Here is a 20,914-nt window from a genome sequence, read left to right as displayed (position 1 = left end):
AAAGATGGTCTTTCTCCATTGAGAAAGAACCTTTCAGAGATAGAAAAATCCAAGCAGTGGACAACATTTTTCATGGAGGCATTAGGTTGAGCAAACAATGTCATTGTTATTTGATTGAAGACAGTTTGCAAAGCTACTGTATAGGTGTGTATAACTTACTCTATGTAGCTGGGTGTATAAGACTAATCACAGGTAAAGCAAATGCCTGTGCAGTCTGGATAAAGTCCAGGCTCCACATTTTTGTCCAGTTTTACAGAAGTTGTGTAATAAATATTTCAGAAATAAATATTGGCACCCCTAACAATTATTGTAAATAAAATCAAACAACGTGAAACGGCAATACATCCATCCATCCATCCATCCATCCAACCATTATCTTAACCCGCTTATCCTGAACAGGTTCGCAGGGGGGCTGGAGCCTATCCCAGCATACATTGGGCGAAAGGCAGGAATACACCCTGGACAGGTCGCCAGTCCATCACAGGGCACACACACCATTCACTCACACACTCATACCTATGGGCAATTTAGACTCTCCAATCAGCCTAACCTGCATGTCTTTGGACTGTGGGAGGAAACCAGAGTACCTGGAGGAAACCCACGCAGACACGGGGAGAACATGCAAACTCCGCACAGAGAGGCCCCGGCCGACGGGGATTCAAACCCAGGACCTCCTTGCTGTGAGGCAGCAGTGCTACCCACTGCACCATCCATGCTGCCACGGCAATACAAGTTTACTTTAATTTATTTAATCACAGTAATGAAGATGGTGATGGAGACTGTAAGTAACCCACAGATCGCAATTTAAGAATTGTAGAGAATGGTATCTTGGGGTCACTAGTCTTAAAAATAAGTAATACAATGGCACCTTCATATTGTTGGGAGACAGATGAATTTGTGTATTGGACCACTTCACATATGATAATGACCGCTATCAGTTTCAAGGTTCCCCCTCTGGGGATTTTCCACTGGGCCTTATTTTCATTTTCAGAGGCAAAATATATAATTTACATTATCTTAACTAACATTTACAATTTGGTTAAAACCAGCCAGTACGTGAAAAATGCATTTAGCTCTGGTTTTAACATTAGGTTCATCAAGGTAACTGTGTTATGGAACTGTTATGGTGGTTCTGAAGACTGTGGACCGCTTTTCAAAATGCGTCCACTTTGTCGCCCTACCCAAACTACCCACGTCCAAGGAGACTTCAGAACTCCTGTTCCTGCATGTTTTTTACCTGCACAGCCTACCCCTTGAGGTGACCTTGGACCAGGCCCTCAGTTCTCCAGTCAGTTCTGGAAGGCTTTCTGCATGCTCATCGGCGCCAAAGCCAGACTTTTGTCAGGCTTGCACCCCCAGACCAACGGGCAGATGGAGCGCCTGAACCAGGTGTTGGAGAAGACCCTGCGCTGCATGGTGGAGAAGTCACCTTCCTGCTGGTTTGATTCTTTCCTGTGGGTAGTCTATGCCTCTACTGGGTTGTTCCCCTTTGCCTGCTGCCTGGGCTATCAGCCACCCTTGTTTCCTGAGGAAGGGTTATAGAAGTGCCGGCTGCTCAACTCCTTGTTCGACGCGCTCACCAGGCCTGGAAAAGGACCCTAACCACTCTGCTCCGCCATGTTAGCGAAATTAAATAGTTACTGGACCACCGCCGTCGCCCTGCTCCCCGCTACTCTGTTGGCCAGAAGGTTTGCCTGTCATCTAAAGACACTGCCCCCTGTTCCACCTGCCACAAGCTTGCCCGTAGATTAATTGGCCCTTTTACTATCACCCGTGTCCTAACCCTGTCCGCCATCAGACTTTGCCTCCCACCTCCCCTATGCCGCATCCGCCCAGTGTTTCATGTCTCCCGTTAAGCCTTATGTTACTTCCAGTCTACCAGCTGTTTGGCTATTCAGTTTTTGATTTTGGATTCTCCTTTTGTTTGGACTTCCTGTGTGTTATCAACCCTTTGCTTGTGCCATCGACCACAGATTATCCCTGCTGAACCTGTTTGCTTGTGTACCGACCCTTTGGACTCGTTTTCGAACTGCCTGATCTCTGTCAACTGTTTGCCTGTCTGACCTGTTCTGAAGTTAGTCTATAGAATAAAGAATAAAGACTTTAACATTAACTTCTGTGGTCTCGCTCTTGGGTTCAGTGTTCTGATTCCTGACACTACTAATATTATTGGTTTTACTTCATCATTTAGAGTTTTAAATACTGAGGGGTATTCTATCATGTGATATAAATAAACAGGCAATGATTCAGTCATCTTACATCATGCTGGGAGCTAACAGGATCCGATGTAGTTCTGCAATTTAACAGCAAGCCTAAACATGTTCATTACCAAAGAGCAATTCTCAGCACAAAATGAGATTAAAAATAGAAATATAATTCATTTTGATGTGATATGTATAGCACTTTTTACAGGAACAGTGTCCCTCAAAGATGATTTACAGAAAAGCAGGACATTTGAACAGTTAAGCAAGATTTATCCTCAATCCCCCCAAAAAAGTAAAAAAAAAAAAAATCAAAATCGTGAGTAAAAACTCTCCAGTGGGAAGACTGCTCAGGAGGAACCCGGTTATAGATGGGAGGCCCACCAAATGCCTACAGCACAGTACAGCAAGCTAGAAGGTTCACGTGCAGTGACAGGGCAAGCTCAGCATCATCAACTCAGCTCAACTGACAGCTCTATGATCATCATTCACTCTTCCCACACATCTATTTAACTAGGCGTATATATGCGCACATTTAACTATAGCCTACATTTGACACTTCAAGAACTCTGTGCCTGAATCTTGAACATGCAATAGGAGATTCCATAGGGCCAGGCAGGATATGACAGGACCTCTGTAGGAGCAGCCCATTGTAATTGTATCTATTCTTGGAACTTTCAAATAGCCAACACCTTCTGAATGCGGTAATCGTGGTGGAATGTAAAAGATAGTTGAAGTAATCCACTAAAATATCCTGGAGCAAGACCATTTAAAGACCTATCACCTGAATTAGAAGGACTTGTGGGACATCAGACAAAGGACTGAAGGACCACAGAGCTCTATTGTATTTTGCTGCTTTGATGGTTTATCTCCATCAGCTTTATTGTATAATACTGATGCCCCCTTAAAAAATCTTTTTTTTTTTTCCTGTTTGATGAATTGTGTGTGTTAACCAGCTTTGGGGTTTCAAATCAATTTCATTTAGTGGTTCTTAAGCTTTGAAATCGCGTTTTAAAAATTGTAGGCGAAAAATTTGACTTATTTGTTTTGTGATTGTTGCCCTTTCATAACTGGAATTGCATCAGAATCGCCGCGCGTTTCAAGACCAACGCCGTCCTTTCGAGAAAAAATGGCAAAATACAGTAGACTACATTACGCGTGCGTCACATCACGGCTGCATTTGTGAGGCATCGCACAACTGGTTCGTCGCATTTGCTGTCCCTCTACGTGTGCTACGCGCTCTGTGAATCCGTCACGTACTATCACATAACCATGTGTTTAACCGCACGTATTCACTGCTGAAAACTCCACTGTTTCAGAGAGGTGGCGGGGGAGGACAGAGTGAACGTCACGGTTTTCTGCAACAACAGTTTAACTGGGTAGCCTATAGCATACTGATCTGTCTACTTTGACATATGTGTTACATAATCATATACGTAGTCTCCTCCCCTTTTCGTGAACATGTAGCCTGCTTAAATGACGCGCTACTCTTTGTTGTTCATTTCTTTAAATGGGAGGAAACGTAAAACTGCACAAAGACGAAATCAGAAGTTGAACCTGCAGAACGGGCACATTATTAATTGTTAGATGCACTTCAGAGAGAGTAGTATGAAGCCTGTCGCAGTATTCTAATGGTGAGAAGAATGAATGAGTGAAAATTGTCTGGCTGGGTTAGCAAAGAGGCTCAATCTAATAATAGTCTTAGATTTTAAAGTAGACTACACTGACTGCAACAAAATGACATCGGCTAATTAATGCATTCGCAAAAGCATGTGTTTACAGATTCATGGATTGTATAGACTAATTGCACCAGAATGTATGGAAGCAAAGCAACATATGGTAGCCTAATTATCAGAGGAAATGCTCGATTCCAGTCAATTGACAATGTGCAGTTACCACTTCGCCAGCGTTTGCACACCCCTCTACCTCTGAAACTCCTTGTAAACAAGTTGGAATTGTAGGGCGTGTGTCTTGGAAAACATGGCAGAGCCAATGAGCGCCGACATCCTTACCACATGGTTCAGTTGTTTACTACAAGAAGTGAAAACCGACTGGAACGGAAGGAAGGAAAACCTGGTTCTAGCTCCATTTCCCTCTGTTATTTTATATTCGACAGTTGACGATTACTGTCATTTTCGACGGAAAGTACCATCGCTGTTCTGACAATTAGCCAAGCGCTATGCGAACGGTTGACATGCTTTGTGTTCTTTTACCAAGAAGGTTGCCACTGCGCGGTGGAAGTTGCAGTTAAATTCCGATCCACTAGGACTCCACCCCGCGTTTGCGTTAATGCGTCATTGCAACCCATTCCAAGCGTAGAAAAGAGCGTTTTCAAGTTACAGCCGGTCATAGCGAGCTTTTCGGAAGGGGGTGTGTGATATTGTTGAATCCTGGTGAAGGTACGTGTGCATTTTCCATTGAAACTTTTGTATTGTTTTTGTTTTAAGAGTAATTATCAATAATAGTTGGCCTATGTGTTCTCTCTCTTTCTCTCTATAATATTTAGATATAAATCTATATAAAACAACTATAATAATATAAATTATATATTATATGTGTATATATATATATATATATATATATATATATATATATATATATATATATGTTCATTAGTGCATGCGACATTTAAGTCTTCCGTATTGCACAGTTTGATTGCATATTTTAAAATAACAATAATACAAACCTGTATCCACACTCCACATGGCTAACTACAGTGCCTTATGAAGCAAATCATTTCAGTTTTGAAAATGTTATAATTTTGTGCTTACACTGTTATACAGTTGCAATTGTTTAGGTTTAAAAACATTTCATCGTGTCCTTTCCTAATACTTCTGCCCCGCAAGAGCAGTAGCAGCTGAGCACTGTATGCGAGGGCAGGACTTGTTTTGCATTGCTGTCGAGTGGGAATCGACCCTTTTGTTGCTAGCTGACAGGACTCCCCCCTCCCCATCCGCGCGGTTCAACTTCTTATGATGTAAACAATGTATGCAATAAGATACTAATACAAATATTAAACTTTTTTTTCCTATAAAATAAATACAGGTAGCATATGTACGCTGAAGTATCAAGTAAACAATTAGCATGCATTTTGGTGCAACATGCTACTTTTTGTACATGTTGCACTATGTAAATTTGTGCATTTCTGTCGCTTTAGGGTTTTTTTTTTAGTAGTGACTGTACTTGAATATGGTGATACTAGTGAATGTGTACGAATGTGTAAGATATATGCTACTTAATGTGCACAAGCGTGCTACATTTACAGTACGTGTAGAGAGAGACCAGTGAGTGTTCCCTGTACGCGTGTCTTGCAGGAGGGCGGGGCAATCGTTTAGGTCGTGCAGCACGCCGCTTGAAAGTACAGATTGTTTTGGTGGTGCTCGTGAGCTAGTACACTATGTCCTCTGTTGTACATTTCGAACGTAAAGGCTAATCCGTCGCCTTTTATGTGTCTTTTTGTTTTTAAATGGACACCGATTTGACAGGATAACACATACTTTCTAAAAACCGAATAGCCTGTCAAGCATATTAAGCGAAAACGCAGAGGTACATCTTAAATGGAAAAATAGCTTCTCAGATGACTGGTGACCGTTTATGGCTACCGGTTGCTGGCACTGCCGTAAAGATTACAAATATTTCATAGAGAGCAACAACAAAAGACAGTGCTTACCTTTTTAAATGCAGAACAATTACTTGTAGACTAATAAAACCCTACGTTATTCTGAGTCCATAAGAAGCTGCTGGAATAAATGCATGGTTTAAGCCTTCAGTATTTCAGTTTGAGAATATTAATGCTAGTGTCCATCGAACAGCATGACATTCCATTTTGTGTGCAGTTAGATTAATGAATACTGTACATTCTCAAATGTTGTTAGGAATGATGAAAATGTGCATTTAGAAATTATATACAGAGGGGAAGTAGTCAGAAAGTTTGAAAATGTCACTACCCTTAAATTATAAACAAATACAAGACAACTGTTTCCAATTTCCAAAACCCAGTTGGGCTGCTGACCAGATTAGCTGAAGACCAACTTTTAGATATATCTGGTATGTGAGTGAATGTGACCATTGTTGCCAGGCCCTGGATGATCAGATTCAACTGTTATGAAGGGGTATTTTATGCTTAAAGCCAGGAGCGGCGTCCTGCTGAATTGATCATAGGCTCAGAGATTTTCTCGATTTCTACACCCTGAAATATCCAACTACCGTACTCTCAGGAATGCCGGTCTTGCAAGGCCATTTCCCCCTCGCCAGTCCAGCACTTTTAATGCTGAATACCAAGCAATTTTAACCAAGCCATTCTCCTATGACCTCATTCATTAACAACACATTTCTGCCAGCATTCTCACACCATTCTCTTCAAACTGTAGAGACTGATATGTGTGAAAATCCCAGGAGATTAGCAGCTTCTCAGATACTCAAATCACCCTGTCTGGCACCAACAATCATTCCACGGTCAAAGTCACTTAGTTCACATTTCTTCCGTATTCTGACATTTGGTCTAAAAAACAGGTGAACCTCTTGACCACATGATTGGCTGATTAAATATTAGCATTAACAAGCTGGTGTACAGGTCTACCTAATAAAGTGAAATTGTAAAGTGACACTTGTTTTGCTGCCCAACATATGTTGGCAACCAAAGGCCTCAGCTGGTGCAAACAAATGGCAAATATGTGGCATTCAGCAAAAACAGCTTTTGTGTCCTGATCCCCCATCACATTGGTGGATAACCCTTTGCTTAAACTCTTCTGCTCCTGTGAAGCATTGATCATACCCACATTTCCTCCAGTAACACTTTACAATAAGGCATAAAATAATGTAGTTTTTAATTGTCTACTGAAACGTTAAGCTGTGCAGCTTTCTTTATGTATTTATGTAGCCTATATACATCATGAATACATGCTGACAACTACATTAGTTTATGCCAATTCATATTGGAATGAAAAAACAGTTAATGTATCTGTTAATGCTTAACTAATTGTACGTTTATCCTATGGTTTGCTAATGTAAATGTTCATGTACCTAACTAATACATTAGTTAGGAGTTAAAAAATACATTAACTTATTAAAAGTGAATTTCATGCTTAATTAATGCAAATCATTCATTCATGTTAACAACTACATTAGTTGAAGCCAATTCATGTGACCCTATTGTAAAGTGTTACCTTTCCTCCAAACTGAAAGTTGAGACAGATTTTCCACTTTTTTACAAGAGCCATTACATCTTAAAAATGTGTCTTTGAAACTAACCCTAAACTTTCTCTGCCTCACTTAACCCTCTGTGGTACCATGCCTTGATGTTTCTGCCCATTTTCTGCCTTTAGTTTGCATTTTGGGCTCTCTCCTGATTGCTTCTTTCCCACTGATCTTTGTTTCTGATTGTGATTCATCGGTGCACTCTGGGTCATTCTTGAATATGAGTCACCCTTTACTGGAAGACTTGCACAGCTGCCTTCATTCTCCCCTTTTACCCAGTTCAACCTTTGTGTGCATATGCTTGTGTGTGTGCCTGTGTGTGCGCGTGTGCCTGCGAGTGTGCTTGTGCGCACGTTTATGTGTGTATCTGTGTGTGTGCTCATTTGTCATCTAGATAAACATGTCATATCCTGTTACCTTTGCTTTTCATAATTTGGGTCATTAATTGCAATTTCTTAATGTTGAAGCACTATGTGATGTCAGGTGGAAAGTGAGTGTTCTCTGTGTGTGAGTGCTTGTGTGTGTGTGTCTAAATATTTTTTGTTCTTGTGGTATGGTTTATTACATTGTAAATATGCAGTTTTTTGACACTTAGATGCACTATTAAAATGCAACATGATTATGGCTCCATTTTTTACTAATCAAGAACAAGATGACTGATTTATAATTGAACATAATGCTTTGGCACTTATGACATTAATGGTCAAATCTACAGACCTGTATGATAAAATCAAAGATGGTAAACCATTTTTTGGGAAATGTTGGATCCAGAATCTATTTGCATTTTAACTTTTTAGTTTGTAGGTAAGAAAACCAATTGACAACTGATAAATAAAGTTTTAAGGGTTTGAAAAAAACTCCTTTCTTGGGGATTCAAAAGTGATCTGAGAACAGTAGTCTCAAATCTGTATCAGAACACGTTTGTAAGAGAGAAAGTGTGTGTGTGTGTGTGTGTGCACACTTTCCCATCAAGAAAGATTAGTCATATCCTGTTGCCCTTTCTTTTCACATTTTACGTAATTAATTCATTTTCTTAATGTTGCAGCACTAGGTGATGTCAGGTCAAGTTTTTGAATGGTGCAAATATGCAGTCTTACGCTTAAAGAGATGTACTAAGAGGGTATTAAAATGTAGACTAATATTTGATTATGGCTCTAGTTTTACTAAACAAGGGGACATTAATGATCAAACACATGATTAACTCATGTGAAGTACACCATCAAGTGTCCAATCAATAATTTCAGGTATTGTTGAGTAAAACACTCAAAAGTTTTTGCCAATGCTTTACTGTATATTGACATTCCTCCTTCAGCATTGTAATGGCAATGTAATATTATGTTCAAACAATTACATCTATTGATTTAAAAATATGTAAATGTTCAAGATAAGTCTCAAGTTTCACGAATGAGAATGAGATTCATTCAATTATTTATATTGATAACTTGTGAGTCAGTCTAGGGAAATATTGGAGCCAGAATAACTTTTTGCATTTTTAATACTTCTCAGTATTTACAGTAGTGTGCAGTGATGATTATACACCACCACGTTTGTCTAAAAGGGGTCCTAATATATTAGTTCTTTCAAAATTAAAGTTTAAAAATATTTGGTGAAAATGTATTGAACAATACTATTGAAGGCAATGAGAACAAACAAATCATTCCCACAATTACATTGGGGTAAAAGTATGGCTAATGAACAGAAACACTGAAACATAATTTTTTTAGAAAAATTGAAAGGTTTCACAATTTTTATTTATTTTACTTTCGCATAGCATGAATGCGTGATTGAAGGCTCATTCCATGATTGTTGATGCTAAACAATTTGTTTAAACTGGTTTGAAGCAACATTATTCAGCAAAATTACTTCTGATGGTCAGTTGTTCCAGTAACGGTAACACGAACTTTGATAAACACGATGGCACGAGGGAAGGAGCTGTCTGATTACTTATTTTCATCTACATTAACCAATATTACATGAAATAAATACTTGAATAGTACTTGGTTTCTTATTTATCTTCATTGTGTTTAGTGTATAATCATCACTGCACACTACTGTAAGAGAACAAGCTAATTGGCAAGTGAAGAAATAAAGTTTTATGGGATTGAAAAAGTAACCAATTTCCCTTGCCTGTAGCAGAATGCATTTGTAAAAGTGAAAGTCTTTGAGCACAGTGCTTCACAGAGCTAAACACATACAGAGCCCAAAGACACAGATACAAAACAAGACAGCTGTGATTGTGCTTGAGCGTGTGCCATGCATTCCAGCTTTAGATTTTTCTTCTTCAAGCAGAATTTTGGGATAAACTACCACAAAGGTAGCCGAAACTGAGAAACAGGAAGTAGGAACTCATACAAATAATAATTTATTTTTGGTTGCAAAACCATCCAAAATGATCTCCTGTTGAAAACTGTGTTGGTGTTACCTGGACATATTCATACATACTCACAGTGCAGGCACATTTATGTTCAAGTATCAAATTTTCCAAATGTACCCTAAAGTACAGTAGTGTTCTCTTTGGGTACAAATGTATAGTATAGTATATTTTCCTACAAAAAAAGGTTCAAATTAATGATATATTGGTGGCTTGGTGTACAATTGTACATGTAGGGTACCGGCCCAGCAACAAGCATTTTTACCTTTATAGGCACTTTTAATACCCTTTTTTTGAGAGTGTAGACGATGTTGTTCCACTCGGAATGCTGCATGGCAAGTTCTGACAATTCCTGAAAAGGCTACACATTATACGTGCCTCCATTGAGACTAAGTAAACTGTGAACTAGTGGTCCATTTTTGTCCTCACCAAATATTTACAAATATGAGGACAATGTTTAAATATTCTTTAAGCACACCTTTTAACTACTCTACGGGCATGCATTTTAACTACTCTGTCAGCACAGCATGTGAAGTAATCTAACTGTGGCCCGCAGTTTCTGCTGGCATTTGCTTCAACTATGCGTAACATAGTCCACCTGATTTCAATAATTGGCTTATTACCTGAACCAAGCAGGTACAATAATTTGTGAAATCAGGTGGTGTAGCGCATGGCAGGAGCAAATACCTGCAGACCCTGTGGCCCGCAGCATGTGGAGTTGAGTAGCGCTGCTCTAAGTATAAGGCAGCATGGTAAAACAATGGCCAAACTGTGAAATAACTGTCAAACTGGGCTAGTAACCTAGTGGCTGCAACTATGATTCCCAGGCCTTGCTGTAGTTACAACAAGCAAGATAACTGACTTGAATTGCTTCAGAAAAGTGAATCAATGAAATGTTTAAATGTAAATACTGTGTCATTGCCATGTGTGGAATATTCTGTTAATTTACAATTGAAATCTTCCAGGTTGTGTTGAAGAGGAAAGAAAATGACAACGCCTCTGCCCAAAACTCGTCTGGGGAAGCGTTCACCCATGGGGGCGCTGGTGATGTCCCCTTGCCCCATGACCGAGGTATGATGGGGGAAATAAGATGGGTAGTTGGACTAATTTGTTGGGTTGTTGTTGCATGATAATGTAGCATAATACGTAGAGGCAGCCTTATAATCGCAAAGTTGAGCTTGTTAATTCCTAGTTTACCTTCCGTTATGCCCTTGAAAAGGATACCTAAACAGAACTGCTCCTGTGAGTCCGCAAATAATCATACAGTCGCAATGTCAAAAGTGTGAATTCCAACCAGGGAATCTCCAACCAGCTGCCTCTGTGTTCGTCAATTTTTGTTGCAGCGTAAATAGCTGTGTCTCGCCTCTAATGTGCTGTTAAGTGATTTGTAGTCTGTAAAGGGAGTTAAATATGTCTGATTGATTGATGGCGTAATTGGAGTCCTAAGTGCTGAAAGTGCACGACTAGTTACAAAGGTGTCAGCGTGTAACTTTATAACCGCGTGTGTGTGGGTATGTGTGGGGAGGTTCTGATGTGTGCATCTGTCTGTGTCTATAAGGCAGGGGTGGGCAATTGCATTCTGGAGTGTAGAGCCAGTGTGCATGTAGGTTTTCGTTGTCATCAATACACTGGCCAAATTAGCTAACTTAGCTAACTTGCTGAGTACACTTCCCTTGGTCTTAGACAATAGACAATTAGACAATAAGATTTGCATGTTTCATGTTGGGACACCGGAGCAGTCTTCAGCTGTCATTCATGAACTTATAAATGTAGGTAAAATATGAATTGCTAAACGATTGAGCTAACTAGATAATTGAGTGCAGAAGTTGACCGGAAATACAGAAACCGAAACGGCCCTCTTCACCCCTGCTCTAAGGCTTGTGTAAACTGTTGCAAGACCTTGGTCAAGCTGTGTAAACATGTGGATAACAAGGTGTCTGTCTCCCTACCACAGCTGTTCAGTATGCCCACTGCTCTGCACCACGCCACGCCCGAACCCCGCCTAGTCTCCTGCAGCATTGACGTTCCCAAGAGGTGAGGCCTGAAAAAGGCGTCACTTTTTTCTGTTCCTCACCTTTAATACTGTTTGTTAGTCAGACCTTTGTCAAATACGTAATTGCTTTGGATTCAACTACACTTCTACAATTGACCGAGCTTGTCTGGTGTATGGGAACCTATGACATGCTCTCAGAAAGTGCAAGCCCCACCTTCTGTCCTCTCGGTTGGTTCAATTGCACAAGACAAGATCAATCGAGCACAGAAAAGCATTTGAATCCAAAATGTGTTTGACCGAGGCCGGGTCACAGTTCACTGGTTGCCACTGGTCTTAGCTATTCTACTGCGTCTGTGTCTCAATTCTGTACCCATTTTCGTAGCTACAGGAGCCCTGAAGCGATAGACATGGATGAGATGATGGCTGCGATGGTCCTCACCAGCCTGTCCTGCAGTCCGGTAGTCCAGAGTCCGCCTCAACGGGACCCTGCAACAGGTGGGAACTAAAACTGGAATAGTCGAAGTAGTTAAAAATCTCAATAAAAATGCCAGGAAATAAAGGCTGAAATTCTGGTCAGACATCTCACCTACATCTTTTGACCTCAAACTCAATTGTCTTTCATTGTATAGCACAAACAAAGGAATTGACCTTGCTGTTCCAATATGTTTAGAGGGGACTGTTAGCATTTAGCCTGTTTCCATAGTGTGCTAACAGACCGGCTGTGCCCTGTTGATATAGCGCCCGCCTGTCGGATGGAGTGCAGCGGTGGAGAGCTGTCGGACAGCGGGAGCAGTGGCTGCTGGAGCTGGGACCGCAGCAGTGGGAGTCCCATCCCTTCCCCGCCCATCGGCGAGACGGACAGCTCCCTGGCCCCTCCCCCCGACGAAGGCCTGGATATGGAGATGGAGCAGGTTCTGTTCGACGAGCCGACGCCGCGGAAACGCAAGGTAAGGGGCCCCAGCAGGATGACTTTCAAACGACAGAACACAACGTCGAAACGGCCTGGATATGTATTAAGGCTGGTATATACTCCGTCGCTTGACTAAAATGCAGAATGTTCAAGAACCTTTCCGACATATAAACCGATTGTCTGGTTGCAGCGATGGTCGCCCGGAGGTGTGTAAACCAGCCTTTAGAAAGAAATTACAGAACTAGAATGCATTCTGTAAATAAACAGTAACCTGGCAGTCCAGTTCCTGATAGAATATTGTAACAGTTAGTGTCTCTCTCACCTCAGAACTCAGTGAAGGTGGGGTACAGGTGCCTGTGGCCGAGCTGTGGGAAGATTCTGACGTCTGTGGTGGGGATCAAGCGACACATCCGTACTCTACACCTGGGGTGAGTGTTCCTCTCTCTATAACTGGAGCGAGTGGTTCATGCTGTACATGGAGTTCCATACTCAACTAATGAGCTTGCATTATTGTACAGCTATACAATGTTTTGGTACTTAGTGCCGGTCCGTCAACTGTATATTTTGAAACACGAATTTAAGGGCAATAAACACAGACAGAGGGTGAGTCAACATTGAGCCTTTTTTCAATGATAGGAAGGGATTTACAATGGTCTGGTAACAATGTTTTCACATTGTTTCACAATGTTTAAGCACATGGAGCCAGCCTCTGGTTCTTTTCAGTCCATAGTCCTCCAGCGCGGTCGCACAGTAAGGACTGCACCGTGAATATGCGTCGTGCAAGCACTCAAATTACTGGAGCCGTTGCTATTGTATGGGATGTTGCCCTGTCAACTGTAACTCTCTATAGGCCATTATTACACAGCTTTGTTGAATAGTCGATTCTGATAGGTCAATTACGGCTGTCTACAGTCTGTCATTTCTGAATAGCAGACTGCTGCTATGAATAACAGGCTGTTGCTAGAGGAAGGAAATGCAGAGAAGAATGAGGACAGAAATGTCAACATCAATATTTCCATTCACCTTTTCTCACCTCACCTTCAATGGAAATGTTCAATTTAATGTGAATTATAATGCGAAGTAGACGAATCTTATGAAGGCTACAGGGTAAAAATTGAGTTATTGAGTTTTAAAGTCAATATTTGGTGCCAAATGATTTATTTATTTAGTAAGTAGCCATGTAGTAAGCAGTAATAAGCTGCTTCACGTCGGGGTCCTGCATCACGCTGTCAGGGTTTATTTCGCAATAATGGCCGGCTTGCAGCCAGGACTGGTGGTCTGGCTGGACATGGCACCTGAGCAGGACCTTGGCCTCATTAAACAAATGAGATTATGCTGTTGTAAAAATCACTACAGGTAATTGAAAGCAATGGACTTCTAGAGCACCGACTTTCCAAAAACCCTTTCTTCAAAGGGTTAATGTGACACGTTTCCCCCATTCCCACAGACACAGCAGTGAGCCGGAGCAGTCACGGAGAGAAGAGGATTTCTACTACACTGAAATCCTGCTGGACATGGACCCGACTGCTCCGTCTGCTGCACTGCCAGCCTTGCCACCGGCTGCTCTGCCCACCAGCCCCAGTGCCCCCTGGGCCTCTTGCTCCTCCCCACGCAGCCCCGCCCAGCAGGCTGCAGCGGGGCCTGGGGCTCGCACGCCCGACCCAGCTGCCCACGAGGCTTCCCAGCCCGGCCTGCTCAGCCAGTCCGCCCCCAGCTGCTTCTGGCAGGTCCGCTCTGAACACTCCTACCAGGTACGGTACACTCAAGCTTATGCAGGTCTGCATATGATATGCATATGTATACACTCGGTGAGCACTTTATTAGGTATTTATTAGCCTTTTTAAGTCTTCTGCTGCTATAGCCTATCCACTTGACACGCTGCATACCACTGTTGTAATGCATGGTTATTTGCACTACTATCACCTTCGACCAGTCTGGCCCTTCTCCTCTGACCTCTCATTAACAAGGCATTTTTGACCACAAAACCACATCATCATGCATTTATGCATTTAGTTGCTGCTACGATTGGCTGCTTAAATATTTGCATTAACAAGCTGGTGTACAGGTTTACCTAATTAAGTGATCACTGAGTGCATGAACACACAAATACAGCACACATATGGACATGTGCATGTACAACTTGCATAAACACAGGGCTAATAGTGGGAATATCCATAGTGCAAGTGGACAAGTTTGCATCTGGTGTGTGTGTGTGTGTGTGAACCAGAGAAATTAAAATCTTGTGTATGTGTGACTTGTTTTAAGGGTCATGTGATCTTCCCTGTCCAGGCTTGCCCCCCTGTTCAGGTGCTAGCGTCCCCAGTGTCCTGTCCCTGGACCCCCCCGGCTGCCGTCCTGAACACCACACAGGTGGGCTTTAAACCAACACTGCTGAAAAAAACAGCTCGAGCTAGGTTTTGAAACTGCTGGTAGCTGGTTGACCTGTTCAGACCAGCTCCACGCTGAACATGGTTTGACCAGCTTAAGCTATGTTTTGAAATGGGTGGTAGCTGGTCATTTCAAGCTGGTCATAGCTGGATATTACAGCAGGGAATAGTTCATTTTCAAATGACTTTAAACAAAAAATACCAGGTGAAATAGTTTATGGAATGTACACTGACCTAGCTGTATAATGTTGGCTAACATCTGCCTTTCAAATAAAAGAATGCTTACACACTTGACAGGAGCAGTGTGTGGTTACTTTTTTTTTCTGTAAACCTGGTCATTTTGACAGGTTACATGGAGGTCAGAGTACATTTTGAGCAAATTTTCTTGCACAAGGGACAATTTAGGCTTGTTTTAGGTATGGAAATAATGACTTCTATAATTAAACGCCATGTTGCAGTCACATTTGCAACCAGTTTGGAAAGTCCCTGTTCATGAAAGCTTTCACAACAATCCCATGTAGGCATCTGTTATTTGTCCAACACTGCCACCTGTAGGCTTGTTGCTTAACTGCAGGACAATTTTTTGCTTATGCTGAAAAAGCAACACTTGCCCAGCTCAGAAACCTATGAAATACTCCAAAAAATGCTAACCCTGCCTTCTGGTCCTCTTGGTTGGCTCAACTGCGCCATCAAGATCAGTCGAGCGCATAAAAGTGTTTAAATCCAAAACAATTATGTATTTGACCCGGGTCTGCCGCCTACCTGCTCGACACCTACATCTGATCACTGCCCATCCCTTCTTCATCCTCATCCTCATCTTCCTTCTCTTTTTTGACCTCCTCCTCTTCTAGGTGGCCCCGTTCCGTAATCGCTCCATCAGTGTGGGTGAGCAGTGGCTCCAGCAGCAGAGCGTCCCCATCAGGCCACACCCTGCTGGTGCATCTCCACCCAGAAGCCACTGTGCCTCCAGGTCAGCACTCCCCCCTCAGTCTGTCTGGGCTCATTCCCATCTCTTATTCTTTACCTCCTTCTTTCTTTCCTGATGTCCTTGTTAGGGCTGCATGACATAATGTATATTTATCGTCATCAAGATATGAACATACAAGATAAACACATCGTAAGAGTGTTTGAACTGCGACAAATAGTATTTATAGTATTTACTTAGATTGATATTTGGTGGGAATAGGCTATTTGTTGTCTTGGGTCTATGTTCGCAGTGAACCTTAAGCAGAAAGACATTAGAGCTGTGTAGACTTCGAAATTTGTTTATTTATCTCAAGTTATACTGTCATCGCAATATTCAACATTTCAACAGTTATCGCATATTGCATATTTTCCTCATATTATGCAGCCCTAGTCCTTGCGTTGCTCCTAGTTAACCCATTGGGGGAGGCAAAGAAATTAGAAAATATGCAATATGCGAGATAGGAAAAGCCACACAGATGGGAGAGGTGGATCCGTAGGTTGATCGTTTACAGTATCCATCATCGATCTGAAAAAATACTTCCATAAAGGATCCGCTTTGTTTCCTTGCTCAAGAAATCTTTGGGAGCCTCCTAGTTCCTGGCTTAAGCTCTTGAAGAAATATTTAACAGATTGGAAAGTCCTTAAATTGAGATTCCATGGTGGACCTCAATCGATTTCTGGGTCAAGCGAGGAACAAGGAGACAAGGAAGGATAAAATAAACGATTGTAATGAGCCCCAAGTCTCCTTGATCTCCACTGACCACAAAAACGATCAAGGTACGGCATCTTTTGGGAAATTCCAACCTGTTACATGCTCCTTGAAGTTACAAGATTCCCAAAGGATGTGGAGCAAGGAAACATGAGTGCGTCCTTTGCGGAAGTATCTTTTTATATTATACTTGATTGACCTGTGTATCGACCTCTCCTTATTTGCCACGTCTGTGTTTGACATTCCATTTCTTTAATACATGTTTCCTCTATTTTTCTATCCTCGCATCCTTTTCTCACGTCCTTCCTTGCATCCTCCATTGGGCGATTGGACAAAGCCCTCTCTCTCTTTGGTTTTCTTGTCTTTTTTTAATTCCTACTCTTTCCGAAATGTTGTGATATCTCACCCACGACTTGTCATATTTCATCAGGTCATTGGGTCATTTGGTATAGGCAGTTCAGATCTTTTACTGTGATTCACATTGGGGTAGCTTGTATTGTGCCAAGATGTTTTGTGAAGAAAAAATAATACATAATGTTTGAATACTGCTGTTAAGTGTCTGAAATATACAGTTGCATGTTGAGAAAGTAAAATAACTACCATATGGTCAAACTTAGAAGCTGTGATTTTACTGTATTATACGTAGTTGAGTACCCATACCACCCACACGTTCTCTGAGTAAAGTGAAAATCTGACTCTCGCTCCTTACTGCCCCCTTCAGGAGGGCCAGAGGCGAGGCAAAGAAGTGCCGGAAGGTGTATGGCATCGAACACCGGGACCAGTGGTGCACAGCCTGTCGCTGGAAAAAAGCCTGCCAGCGCTTTTTGGACTGAACCATGTACGGAGCGAGGAAGAAACAGAGGAGGAGAAACCCACCTCTTTAATAGAGACTGAAACTTGGTACGACCACGTGAACACCATGTTTTTTTATAACTTTTGTAACTTCTTTCCTATTTTTACTAAGGTGATTCATGTTGTGATGTCTGTTCTCCTAGAGAACTGTTTCTATTGCGCTTACAGTGGGTGGGGGGGGGGGGGGGGGTGTGGGTTGGAGGGTGGAACATAGTTTGGCTAAAAGTCTGCATGTGCCCTGCCCCCTTTGGCTCTAAAATACTATAGTCTTCCTGCCTCCCAGGGGGAAAGAGGCATGTTCCACTTTAACTCAGTAAGCCACACCCATGTCCCATTGGCTGCATCACGTGGTTGGCCAGACCTAGCAGGGGTCACTACTGACAGCAGGAGTAGCCGTGCCCACAACGTTGGAGAATGTTGCCCTGGCAACCCACTCCAAGACCCCCAAACTTGACCTTTGTCGGCTGTCTGGCGTCTCTCAGCAATGCTGTCCATAAACGAGTAGTGACCCTGCTGAAAAAACACGCTAAAGCTAGGCTTTGAAACAGCTGGTAGCTGGTTGACCAGTTCAAACCAGCTCCATACTCAACATTTGACCAACTCTTAGCTGGTCATTTCAGGCTGGTCATAGCTGGAATTTTAGCTGGTCGTAGCTGCACCGGGGGAGGCTTTCGAATTCTCAGCAGCTGACTGTTAGTTGGAGAAACTCTGAGGCCTGCAGCGCCTGGAATAGTCTAGGAATGTACAAAGAAAACAATGGACTTACACAGGGAGAGGAAATACACAGTGACCTGGAGGCCACTGTTACCTGCACTCTTGAGATGTCAGAAGCTACAGGAATCCCAAAATGGGTGTAGCCATCTGTGCCAGAGATTCACTGATTTGAAAAAATTGGTGTTTCACTGGGCAACAAAGTTGCTCAGTCAGTGATTGACAGCACACAGTAGCTCCGCCCATCATGTGGTGCTCACTATCTCGCTATTTCTGAAGCTCAAGGTGCTCACTCAGAGTGAGCTTCTGTATGTAAGCCATTTATACCTACAGATGTTGAATTTTTACAATTTGGTATTAAGAATAAGATGTTTGTACCTTGTGAGCAATTTATAGGCTCAATTATTTGTATTGTTTGTTACGTGTTTTAGGCAGCATATTTTTTACTATGAAAAAAAAAATTAAATTAGTATTTCTAAGATGTAAACATTGTTATTGAAGTAAAATGTTTTCCATTTACTGTCAGTGACGGAGCTTTAATTTAACTTGAAAAATGTTGGGGGATTTATTTTTAAGCTTGTGGCTTTTCTGATGTAATCATCCAAACAATTGTATGTAGTTGAGGGAATTCTGTCCAGTATGGCAGATGTACACCAGACATAGGAAAATGGTTTAACAATCTTAAACCCTTTCATCATATCAAACATTTTACAACCAACTTCATCAAAAAACTGTAAAAAGGTATGCTCTTCATATGAAAATATTAGATTTTCTTCCATGGCTAAGTCAACTCTGGCAATAAAACAAATGGGTCTCAAGGTCGTCACTTAATTAAGTCTGCTGGATTGAATGGTCCTGGCCTTTCAGAAATTAACGCATAGTTCATTAAAACAAATTCGTTTTCCATGGATTCAACAAGTAAAATATGTTGAAAGCTCTACCATTTCTCTCCATTGCAGAGAGACCACATAACCAAATGCATTAAATGCAGCTGCAGCACCAAATCCAAATGCAAATTGAAAATGCACTTGAGGTTGCAGAGCTTGTCAAAAACAAGCTGCAAAGTAAGGAACTTTCAACCCTGTCTTCCAGTGACCTCTCCCTTACCGGCAGTATCCATGTTATGAGTCACAAGCTTGCTGGCAGGTGGGGAGCGGGGCGTGCTCTGTTCTTAAATTGTATTTTTTAAGCTTCGTCAAAGTTTTTTTGTATTTCTTTTTATATTATTTGCATATACAGTAATGTGACTGATAATTCTCTGTTCAGACCCAAAAAATGTACTTATTCACATTAATAACCATGGAACAATTTAACCGAAAAACGAAAAAGAAAAAAAAAATCTAATATCATTTCTGTTATTGTACCGTATTATGTATGCACATGTATCTGAATGTTTTTTGTTAACTAACAGGCAACTTTTGTGAAATGGTCTTTTGTATGTTAGCCTGTAAAACAGACGTTTCCTGTCATTTTAATGTTTAAATATATTTTATAAGGTTGAAATTATCGACTCCTGTTGTTCATTATTTGTTACAGCATGTGCATATCTCCAGGAAATATTCTCATGTTTCATATGCTTTCAAGCTTGCTTGTTTGGTCTTGGGCAAGAGGTTTTCACGCACATGGTCCAGTAGTAAGGGACTCTGGTTTGAAGTTGGTCAAAGAATAACCTTTTTACACTCTGAATTTATCATGCATTGCGGTACTGGAATGTGCACTTTCAATGGAAAATATAGTACAATGAAAGAGAAGGCAGATACTCTGCATATTAATCTAATTTTATGGCCCAGATATGATATGCATTAGAGCTCAGGTGTAATCTAGGCCCATAAATATAATGAACACAGGTGCAGGCCTGATATTATACTAAGGCCCAGATATGATCTACTCTAATACTAAGGCCCGGATATGATCTACTCTAATACTAAGGCCCGGATGTGATCTACTATAATACTAAGGCATAGATGTGGTCTACTGTAATATTAAGGCATAGATATGATCTACAGTCATACTAAATCTCAGATGTAATCTACTGTAATACTAAGGCCCAGATATAATCTAGTCATACTAAGGCACAAGAAATATCCCACAATGCACCGTTAAATACAGCGAACAACCGTGGACTAGTGTTGAATATGAAACAGTATAGATGAATACGAAGCACAATGCTTTGCGACCAGCATTTTTTCCTAACTTTATTGTTTTTTGCCACGTTGATGACAAATATGTTTCCATTGAGCATAATAAAGTACAACTAAATTAACCTAATATAGCTACTCTATTTATTATTCAATAATCCAAAACCCTATTCGCCGAGTAAGTGGCACTGTTTGTTGGCTAGCTAAAATGGTATAATGTCTTATAGTTGACAGTCACGTTATTTGTAACGAACGAGAATGTTACATAAAGTCTATCGTCTAAAAGCACCAACAGCATTCTTATAAAGCCGTGTCCTGTTCAATTTTCAGATATAAATATGTGGGGGGATGTGTTGTAAGTTAGATGTTTACTCAGTGAAAATGTGTACTATTACATGTCCCACACATAAAATAAGCCAAAGCCATGGAGTTTCATGTTTTGCAAAAATATATAATTACAAATTGAACGCCGCACTTTGA

General features: G+C 41.3%; 1 protein-coding gene across 3 annotated transcripts; it reads left to right on the top strand.

The window, feature by feature from the left end:
* The first annotated feature begins 3,725 nt into the window (after positions 1 to 3,725).
* Positions 3,726 to 17,752, top strand: LOC133136572 (zinc finger protein 395-like). Of its 3 annotated transcripts, none has more exons than XM_061254201.1 (10): positions 3,726 to 4,600; positions 10,734 to 10,839; positions 11,723 to 11,802; positions 12,150 to 12,256; positions 12,500 to 12,708; positions 12,999 to 13,099; positions 14,119 to 14,422; positions 14,937 to 15,041; positions 15,910 to 16,028; positions 17,455 to 17,752. In XM_061254201.1, the coding sequence occupies exons 2-10, from the start codon at positions 10,756 to 10,758 to the stop codon at positions 17,564 to 17,566; spliced, it is 1,221 nt and encodes a 406-aa protein (XP_061110185.1). In that variant the 5' UTR covers positions 3,726 to 4,600; positions 10,734 to 10,755; the 3' UTR covers positions 17,567 to 17,752. The 3 variants fall into 3 exon arrangements, with proteins under 3 accessions (XP_061110185.1, XP_061110176.1, XP_061110195.1); XM_061254192.1 differs by having other exon boundaries at positions 3,729 to 4,600; positions 12,144 to 12,256; XM_061254211.1 differs by having other exon boundaries at positions 3,730 to 4,600; positions 12,144 to 12,256; positions 14,961 to 15,041.
* The last annotated feature ends 3,162 nt before the right edge of the window (positions 17,753 to 20,914 follow it).

This window comes from Conger conger, chromosome 1 (assembly GCF_963514075.1).
Source record: "Conger conger chromosome 1, fConCon1.1, whole genome shotgun sequence".
Classification (NCBI taxonomy): Eukaryota; Metazoa; Chordata; class Actinopteri; order Anguilliformes; family Congridae; genus Conger; species Conger conger.
The sequence above is the reverse complement of the archived record's forward strand: the minus strand, read 5'-3'. Positions and strand labels throughout refer to the sequence as shown.

Excerpts from the sequence above, each read along its gene's own strand:
- LOC133136572 (XM_061254192.1), top strand. The coding sequence starts at position 10,756 with ATGACAACGCCTCTGCCCAAAACTCGTCTGGGGAAGCGTTCACCCATG. Across the intron at positions 11,803-12,143 it reads AGCATTGACGTTCCCAAGAG|CTACAGGAGCCCTGAAGCGA; the intron begins GTGAGGCCTGAA and ends CCATTTTCGTAG. Across the intron at positions 13,100-14,118 it reads ATCCGTACTCTACACCTGGG|ACACAGCAGTGAGCCGGAGC; the intron begins GTGAGTGTTCCT and ends CCATTCCCACAG.